This window comes from Coffea arabica, chromosome 1c (assembly GCF_036785885.1).
Source record: "Coffea arabica cultivar ET-39 chromosome 1c, Coffea Arabica ET-39 HiFi, whole genome shotgun sequence".
NCBI classification, from domain to species: Eukaryota; Viridiplantae; Streptophyta; class Magnoliopsida; order Gentianales; family Rubiaceae; genus Coffea; species Coffea arabica.
Genome location: NC_092310.1, coordinates 5457416 through 5467974, shown reverse-complemented (window position 1 = coordinate 5467974; position 10559 = coordinate 5457416). Strand labels below are relative to the sequence as shown.

At 30.1% G+C, this 10559-nt stretch overlaps 1 protein-coding gene across 1 annotated transcript; it reads left to right on the top strand.

The window, feature by feature from the left end:
- Positions 1–1893: 1893 nt before the first annotated feature.
- LOC140008320 (O-fucosyltransferase 23-like) lies at positions 1894–4320 on the top strand. The gene has a single exon (XM_072052271.1). The coding sequence runs from the start codon at positions 2777–2779 to the stop codon at positions 4112–4114; it is 1338 nt and encodes a 445-aa protein (XP_071908372.1). The 5' UTR covers positions 1894–2776; the 3' UTR covers positions 4115–4320.
- Positions 4321–10559: the final 6239 nt, after the last annotated feature.

Sequence of the window (10559 nt, the reverse complement as noted above, 5' to 3'; positions counted from 1 at the left end):
TGATATTGAATATGTAAGAATTGATTGTGTAACACAATTTTAATTTTATGTGGGATAAAATTTATTCTATTTTGCACATTGTTATCTTAGTACTTACATTTATCAAAAATCGAATTTAAGTGCATTTAATAATAAAAAATTAAATATCTAAATTAATTAGGTAGTACTGAATTTCTAAGCAAAATTTATTTTAAAAAATAAGTGATAAATTATTCACTTATCACTTAAGGTGTGATATACACTTATATATATCAAATTTAGTATTTAACAATTCATTAATTTAAGAGTAAATCTTTCCTACACTGACGGTGTATACACTATCATCGTTAGATTCATGACATATGTATAAAAGTTGAATTTCAAATTCAAATTTTGCATAATTGCCATTCATCCAACGTTGATAGTGTATACACTGTCAGTACAAAAAAGATTAATCCTTAATTTAGTGAATTCATACTTTAAATTTTAGTTTTTCAATTTTAGTTTACTGAGCAATTTAAAGTTCGGCACACGTGCAATAGTGAAAGTCCTGAATGCCCAATTAGCCGACAAGGTATGCCCCATTAGGCCCAGGGTACCCCTCATTCTTACAATTCCCCTATTAATCGTAAATTTGCTCGATCTGAAAATGCAATCCATTGCTTGTTTTTTGATCCTCCATTTTATCGGCGCATTTATGGATGAAATACCGGATTTACAGTTTTTGGTTTTGTCACTTTCTGAGTACCTTTTTCCTGCGCTTCGAGGATTGCACTGTACTACTCTGCTCTTCTGTAAACTCTGACAATTTTTGCACTTGGGTTTTAGCCTCATCATTCAAATTCCTTTTCTCAAAGGCCCACGAGTTTTCCTGTTTGCAACTTTAAGGGCCCACTTCTTAACAGTCTCTACCCTTCTTTGTAATTATCCAGTCTTTGACTTGTCTTATTAAATTTGCTCTTTACACTCTGATTTTTACTTGTTTCAATAAAGCACTACTTTTTCAATAGCCTTTTTTTCTTTCTTTTTTCCTCTATCTTGATTTTGGATTGATTTTGCAAGAACGCTCTTAGCCAAAGAATTTTGTTAGCATAAAACATTTTTATCACTGTTTGTAATTCCACTTATCTTATAATTATTACAAAATGATACTTTAAGAAAAAAATAACCATCTCATACAACCCCAAATATATATTTTTTAAATTAAAGTTTTCTTTTAGTTAATAACTATCCTATCGAATTTTATATATTTTAAATTGGAAGTTTCTTTTAGTCAATAACTATCCCTATCTAAATTTTTTTATTAAAAAAAGAGTTTACAAGATATGATTACATCATGGGAAAAAAAAAAGAAAAAATAAAACATGGATTCATGGTACAGAGTTTGAACTTTGAAAACTCATAATTTACTACATAGGTTCTTAAAAGTAGTATGGTGCCTAGAATAAGAGGTAAATGTGCTCACCTTTTATATTTAAGAAATTACTACTATATTAAGCATCTTTTACAGAATATTTTTAAGATATTTTGTACTTTCAAGAAATACTTTTAATTTCAAGTTTGTTTGGATAGGTTTTTATTTGAAAAAAAATATTAATTGAATCATAATACTTTTTTAATTAATTTTTTATCTTTATAATTATTTTTTATTACATACATCACATTACAAAAAAAAAAGTGACACAGTATTTATTTCAAAATATTATTCAAATAATCTCCTTTCTAATAATACTTTTCTTCTCTTTTAAACATACTTATCAAGATAAAAGATTTTCTTTAGGGAAAAAATTAAAAATTTTATGAAAGTTCTTTTTTTAAATGAAAAGTGGAAAATGTCATTCTTATTTTTAAAACTAAGAAAGGGAAAATTTGCATCCGGTATTTCTCTCTTTCTACTTTAGCTTATCAAAATTACTAATACCAGAATGGAATCTGCTAATTCCACGACTTTCTTGTTTTCTTAGCTGTCATGACCAAATGGCCCCTGTGATTGTCATGGATCGATGATGTAAAGCTTCACTTTCTCTGTTTCTGGATTCTTTCCCCTGCGCAGAAATCTGACAATATTTCCAAGATTCAGATAGATTACTTCCTTCACTCTTTTTATCAGCCAAAGCAGTTGTGGATTCATTCTAATTGTCGTGGGAATCTTCCTTCCTTCTGATAAACTTTCAGTATTTTAAAATCCCAGATCAAAAACTTTCACCCCTTTTCACTTTAACCCTCTGATGATTAAAATCCAATAACCCTTCTCCTCTTTCCGTCTCTATTCTCTATTGGAATTGCTTGCATGAACTTCTGGAGATCTTTCTCTTTCCTTTTTTCTTTTGGGAAAATGTTTTTGAGGGATAAAGATATTGATGTTTGAGTTTGCTTATTGGGGTTGTGATGTTTGACTAAAGGAAGGATTTTTTTTGGATTAGAAGATTGAAAATTGGATCTTTGGATTGGGGATTGCTAGTGAATCACAGCAATATCAGTAGAACAAGAGGTAAAGAACTTATTTTTAATATTCTTATCCTGCTTCTAGTGTATTGGTAGTTTTCCTGTTCTGGATCCATTTTCGACTGAATTTCATGCCGAAAATACTTGGGTTGGATTCATTTTGATGTTTTTGTGAGTTTTTTGTTATTCTTTATCCAATCTCAGCATTGGTGATGTGTTGATTTGAACTGTCGTGGCTCTGGAATTATGGATGAATTCCTAGCGTTGGAGTGAAAAGGGATCAGTTCTGATCGGTTAGCTTTCTGTATTGATTCCGATGACGTGATAGTCGGGATTAAAGATTGAATCTCAAATGGACTTATGGCATTGTAAGCGTTTGAGATTTTTTGGACTGCATTTGAATTCTCTGGGATGCAAATGTGTGGCTTTGGTTGTCATTGTTTTGGTTCTTAGAGCTGTCCTAATCTCACCATTCGCTGGTTTTGGAGGGATAGAACAGAGCAAGCTGATATTTTTCCGTAACAATTCTTTGCCACAAAATCTGCAATTACATATTGGAAAGCAAAAGTTTTTGGAGGTTCCTCAAATTATATGGGGTTTAAACAATCAGAAAATTGCTTTTGCTAGAGCTTGTTTGACTGCTAGATTTCTGAATCGTACGCTTTTAATGCCTAGCTTGAGTGCTTCACTCTTCTATAAAGAAATTGATCTTTTGCAACCTATTTCTTTTGATAAGGTCTTTCAATTTGAAAGGTTTAACTGTCTCTGTAAAGGATTTGTCCAATTGAGTCACTTCACTAATGTTTCAAATAGAAGTGATGTTCTTGAACTCCAGAAGGGAAGTGGTAGGAAGTGGACGGTTGAGAAAGACTTGGATCAGTTAACACAGCATAGTAAGCCCCCATATGATGAGTATGAGACAATTCGGATAGTTGGAAAAAATCCATTCCTGTGGCATGATCACTGGCCAGTCAAAGACTATGCCAAGATCTTTGAATGCTTAGCATTAGTTGATGAACTACTTAAAGAAGCAGATAAAGTTGTTTCCAAGATTAGGGAAATAGGACGGCAAGCAAGACACAAATCTGAGCAGCCCCAAAATGGTTTAGAGTCAGAAAGCCGATTGTTGCAATATGTGCCATATGTTGCTGTTCACTTGAGAATTGAAAAGGACTGGATGATCCACTGCAAGAAGTTAGAGCAGCGGTTTAATATAAGTGAAATTTGTAGTAGTAAAGAGCAGATCATTGAGAGGGTGGGAAACATCAAAGGCCTAAATCATCCAACAGTTGTTTACCTTGCAGTTGCTGATAGTCTTCTTGAAGGTAACTCTATCTTGGATGGTTGGAAAGAAGGTTTGCTTCCTTTTGAGAAGAAGAAGCTGGGTGTTCTTGAAATTTACCAGAAGCACCCATACCTATTTAAATCAGCTATAGACTATGAAGTTTGTTCAAGGTCTGATGTATTCGTAGGAAACAGTTTTTCCACTTTTTCAAGCCTTGTAGTTCTTGATAGAACCCAAAAAATGATCAACATGGGTGTTTCAAAACAGTGCGGCATGGATGTCAGGTGGCCCTCTTATGCCTACAATTTACCGGGGGATTTGGATGGCCCTTGTCCATGGGCAACAAATATGTCTGACTCAAGCCTGCAAGTGATCAGTTATGGTTCTAATCACGTCTCTTGTTGAATGCTGTGTATCTACCTCTTTTTGCTGTTTCCTCGTGCAATGAGTGAAGATGACTGAATGTAGCTTCATTTTGAAACTTTGTCGATAACTAGAGAATCTTAGTTGGTACAGTTCCAAATACTTTTCTTACAATACCTGTAGATGAGCTAAGGTAAACAGAATTCCACATACCATGTTAATGAAAGATCAGTTGCATTTGGTCTTAATTCAAGTTGAGGTTGGCTCTTTGATTTGATTGATGTTCTCTCTCCTTGCTTGCATACACAGAACCATGAGATCTTGATGTGAATACCTATAATCTTTTTTCATAGAATCTGAAATGACCATAAGAAACTCCTGTTTGCCTTTACCTGTGTGTTTTAAGGAAATTGAATTGAATGGAAGTTGCTTTGCTTTCTCTTGTATCCTCTGGACCAAATAACGCACAGAGAAAGGCCATTGTTTCTGTGAGTTTTTGAACATGACTTTCTTTGGCACTATGTGATATAACAGGCTTTAGTTAAAGCAATATCTGCCCTGAATTTGCTAACATGGATAGACTCTCTGTGTGAACTAAGATAACAGATACCTCCTCGTACGTATACTTGTGTGTTCTGTCATAGTCTAATTTGTAAGCCATTTACACGTTTGCATGCTACAGCGCACGGAAACTTTCTTTGTTGGCATTTGGGTTAACGGTTCCTACCAATAGCCAAAAAAGAACCTCACTCGGAAAAAAAGATTAATGAGAGTGCAGTTTCAAAAAAATTTTTTTGTGGGTCGAACAACGAATCCAGTTCGAATATTATTTGACTTTGCTGAAAGCTGATAATTTTTAGTGCAGATAAAATTTTGTTTGGATATGGTATTATTTACAAAATAGAAGTAATTGTATCATGAATAGATTTTTTTAAATTTTTATTATTTTTAACTATTTTTTTAATTCTACATATATTCCATTATAAAAATTAAAAAGTACTATTAATTCAATTTTTTTAAAAAATAATCTCTTGTCCAAACATGACTCAAGTGTAACTTTTCACCCTAGGAAAAAGATTGAAGATTCATGACAGTGTTTTGTAATTAGACTCTGTGAAAGTGTTAGTAGTTGTTCTTTTTCGTATTCTTTTTTTTTTTTTTTTTGGTGTGTATGTGCGCGCGCGAAGATGTTAGTAGCTACTTGCAAAGCGTATACCATCTAGACAAGGAGGAATAAATGAACATTTGAACCATGGTGTGTTTCCTCGTTTGATTTTTAGGTTAGAACAAAAGATTACCTGTAATTCAATGCTGGTAATTGACCACAAAACAACTTATAACTACCTATTGAATAAATTAAAAAAAATTTTCATTTAATTTTATATAAAAAAATGTAAACATATTAGGTATGCATAATTCTTTGGTATCTATACAATATATAATGTTTTAGCAATGGTGGTTGGTGTAAATATTTTTTATCATCTTTTAAACTTCTAATTTTACTCATATAAAAATTAATTTTTACCTTAATAACCTAATCACATTTTGTTGATACAACTACTCATAACTAGCCTAATTATTGTAACTACCAAATTACTACGATCATATAATAGAAAGTTCTTTCATGAAAATTTTTATATAAATTTTTTATATGTAGCAAACAAAATTCATACAAAATTGATTCATTTTAATTATTTCTAAATTACATACACATTGGATGTGCCCTTAACAATAGTGTTTATCATTAAGTTGATGCAGCGTTAAAAAAAAAGAAAAAGAAGAAGTTCATGCGGTGTAGATAAAATAAGTGGGATGAATAAGTATAACAATAGTTTATATGAGTTTCTTCTCGTGTCTTTTGTGTTTTTTTATTTGTAGTACTGAGTTGGAATTGTAATTCAAATTATTTGTGAATTGATTTGTTGATTATATCATTATCAAGGGGCTCTATATAACCTTATAAAAATATTAAAATAATAATTATAATGTAATTGATATTTTGGATGCTAAAATTACACTATAGTGTGATTGGATGTTGGAGACCTGTTTGGATTGGCCATTTTTTCAAAAACAAGTTTTTCAAATATAATGTTACGATAATACATAAATAAAATAACTCAAAAAATATCTCATTCATACAATATATTAAATATTTCAAAAAAAATATTTGAAGTAAAAGTTTTTTATATATACTACTATAGTCAAAGTTTTCAAAAATACCTCAAACAACAGGTAATTCAAACGGAGCCTCATTTATCGAGTCTTTCTACATTTTTAAAAATCAGTTTCAAGAAATTCATTAAGTTTTGCTGTATTGTAACACAAAAAGGATGTAAAAGGGTAATATTTTAAGACGTCTTTAACTACTATTGATCTCCTTCATCAGCATTTATGAATACTATTACCAAATTAGTAGAGACAATTACGTATAAATAAATTGGTAAGGTTTATATATGGAACATCATTTAAACCTTTTACGTAGATTGTATGATATTTCAATGCATGAGGATGTCTCAAATGACTTTATTAACCTTTTAGCAAGTTTTCATTATTACATTATTAACCTTATAGTGACTTTATGGTCTTAAAATTTGTCTAAAGAAGCTGCCTTTATTACAAACTTAATCAATCATTACCTGCTCAAATTACGGAATCAATGGGAGTTAGTGGCCTTTGCCTTTACCAGAGTAACCTCCGTCTACTCGAATTCTTGTCATTAATTTAAAATTTCTCAGGATCAAAATTATGCAGCTTATTAAATTAGCATTTTTGCTTGTTCAGCCACTCATCTTCTCTATTTTGCAATAGTGGTTGTTTTCTTGAGGCAATCCATTTCTTTAGTTATCTGCAATAAATCATTTATGTTTTTATTTCTTTCAAGCAATTTGTAACTTTAATAGTTGTAAATATTATCATGGTGGTTCAATGTTTGAATTAAGTTGTTCGTGTTAGATTTCTAAAATTGAAAAATTAAAGAATTGGAATTGTCAAGTCATCCATAACTTTTTATTTTATTTTTGTGTTAATTTTAGTTGCATTGAGATGTCCATGTTAGATTTCTAAAATCAAAGAATTGATTCTATTTTAGTTTTAGTTGCAGGTTCGATACGGTAATAATCTTATTCATCAGTTGTAATTTTTTTTAAATCAAGATATACGTCAGCTTTATTAAAGTCAATAATACCACTTTTTTTATGTGGATATTGATTGGAATTGTTTTTCTATCTCTTTAATTATGTGGTTTAAATGGAATAAATTAGTGTGCAAAATATGTTCATATGAAATAACTTCATGTATATCAATCTGTTCTTGATTTAAATTTAAATCTTGTTAGATATGTCGAGTTTCTTTATATGGATATTGTTTGGTTTGGCTACTATTATACTTATGGTTTTGTAACAATTTAGAGTTTTTTCTGTATAAATTAAAGTGACATAGAAAAGAAATTGTATTCCAATATGTTGCTGTAATGGCAGAACATTACAAATTTAGAATGCTTCTATTATGGAATTCTTTTAACTGCATTTTTTTCTTCTGCAAGTAGGTTTAAGTTTCAGTTCATGACATCTTTGTCTTGTAATATGCTACTTAAGGTATGTAACAGGTCTCTTTATGAGTTTTTAAACAAGGTTGTATTGGAAATGCTCAGAAGCTTTTATTTTTTGTATTCTTTTGTTCTTGGAAAGAAGACAATTCACTTACTGCTATTGAAGATCAGAGAATTAATATATATCACTAAATTCTGTGCTATAATTCTCGTGCAACAAGGTATACAAAAGCAAAAACTATAGGTAAGCATCAGATTTGAAAGAAAACAAAAAAGGGATTTTTTTTTTGTAGGATTGCTATTTTAGGATTTTTTTTTTTGTAGGAAAATGTTCTGTAGCGACTTGATGTATATGAGATGAAAAAGTGATTGAAAAATGTGTTCATGAAAAATGTAAAAATATTTTGGCAAAAAATCACAATCCAAACATGGTGTTGAGTCATGTTGGCTAGTTGAGCATCATTGCCACATGTTTGGTAGTTTTAGCATGGTTTGAAATTTCTCATATCAGTTGTGGTAAAAATGTTAAGATACAGAAGATTAGCTGGAAGAAAATTTGTATTAGGATTGAAGATTTCTCATTTTTCTATTTATAGAAATAAAATTTCTTATTTTTAGAAGTAGTTAGTAATGAAACTTGTTTGATATTTCAAAGTTTTAATAAAGAAATTTTAAGTTCATATTTTGTGACTTCATAGGACTCTCTACAAGTATACAACCTTTATTTGGTATCTTTTGTCGAAAGTTTTCTTTGAATTTGATTGAATTTTACCTTGCTAAAATTGTTATACATGTTGACTTTATATACTTTTTTCCATGCTGATGATATATCATCAATATGAAATTAAAGTCTAAGGTTCTATATCAACAACAATTTTGATAACATTTCCTTTATTTTGTAAGAGATAACTTTTTGTAAACAAATCCAAAAGGCAAAATTATATTACAATTAATGTATTTACATGTATCCACTCTCGCACATTGTACGGGCTTTAACCCTAGTATTATACATAGAAACTCCATTTTATTGTCTACTATTAGTCATCTTTCTTTTTTTCTAGTAGAGGACAGGTGGGATCTTTTACTTCTATTTTTTTTTTTTTCAGTAGACGAATGGCAGAATTTAAGAAGTGAGGAAGAGATAGGGGAATTCGAACTCAAAACCTTTACGTTCTGAGATCTCAACTTTAACCACTAGATCAAAACTTTCTCAACTACTGTTAATCACTTATAACTTGGTATATGTTGTCAAGTAAACCACATTCAACTTTCTTAAGTTTCAGAATAATAGAAAGAGCTCATTTGATTTTGTAGATAATTTGAATTCCCTTAAAATAATGTAGATTCACAAAGTAGTTTATAATGTATATTTGACATGGTCTCACTTTCTTGGAAGAACGTGCAATTATTTGCATTTAAGAACTCTGGCTAGTGGTAGCCACTTTTCTATTTGCTATGGTCACAACCAATATTATTTTTAACTAATCTACCTTTTTGTCTTGAAAGATCACATAATATCTCAATCTTTAATTAATCTTAGTGAAAAATTAGTCCATTTTTTCCCTATTTGTGATTAAATTAGAGTTACTAGTGACTCTAGACCTAATAGAATGGTCGCCTTAAATATTTCCTACATAGGTTCTTTCAATTATTTTCATAGTCATTTGCCAGAAGGATTGTCTCATTTTCATCACATAAGTTTTATGGCTTTAACCTACAACAATTCATGGGAGAAATTTTATGATGATTTGATTTTTTTGACAGACTTTAAAAGTTGTGCCTGAGAAACAATTCTTTTAGTGGTATTCTTCCTGTTTCTCTTTTTAATTTATCAAATGCTGGATTTAACTTGCACATTCAGATCTAATGCACAATTACTTTGGTGAAAAGATTTTTAAGATTCGTAATCTTTCTAAATTTGAGGAGTTGGATAAAATATCTACAATCTTTAAAAATCCTTACATACGAGTTTATTGATTTCACAAGGAGCTAATCTTGCAATCTTTGAGCCGACACATGCCACAATCTTCCAAATCTAAAAGAGTTTCATCTATTTTAGAATCAGTTAAATGACCAATTATTATCAGGTTCATCAGTAATCAGAATTTTCAAGCCTCGAAAGTATTATTGTTGGCTATATACCTAAAGAAGTTGGGGACTTCAACATGCTTCAGATGCTATATCTTGGCATTAATATTTTAAAGGTTACTTTACTTATTCTTTATTCATTGTTATATGTGAATTTTATTGATTAATACCAAAAAACACATACACACGCACACATATATGTGTGTGTGTGTGTGAAACAATTGAGAAATATTACTTAGAAAAGTATTATAATACAACTATTTAAAGGTAAAAAAATGACAAGTATTTCTTTCTATTTTTTAAGATAATAGCTAGTATATTTTTTGAATTGACTCATTTGCCGCTCTAAATAATAGTTAGTGTGTTTGGGTAGAGTATTATTTGAAATATTATTTAGAATAATTAATTTTTGAAGATGTAATGTATATGAGATAAAAAAGATAGTTGGGTATATAAAAAGATGAATTGAGAAATGTGCTTATAATGCAAATGAAATATTATTTGGATAGAGTACTAACATAAGTCAATATTAATTAGTCAAGCTTCTACTATGTTGCCGATGTGTGATATAGGCAAGGTGTAAATACTAAATCAAATAACATAAAAGGTAGAACTTGTTATATTTGTTATGCAAATAGAACACAGAGAGGGGTTAAAAACTGCATGCTAAACATAGCAAATTAGATTTTTATAAAAAGTTAGGTAGCTCCTATTAAACTTTGCATATGATCTAAAGTTAAAAGAAGAGGACATCAATTAAACAAATGTTGACAAAAACCTTAAAATTTAAGGGGCCAAGACGACGAAAATTTGTCATTTAGATCATCCATCATGTTAGAAAATTGGTTTAAT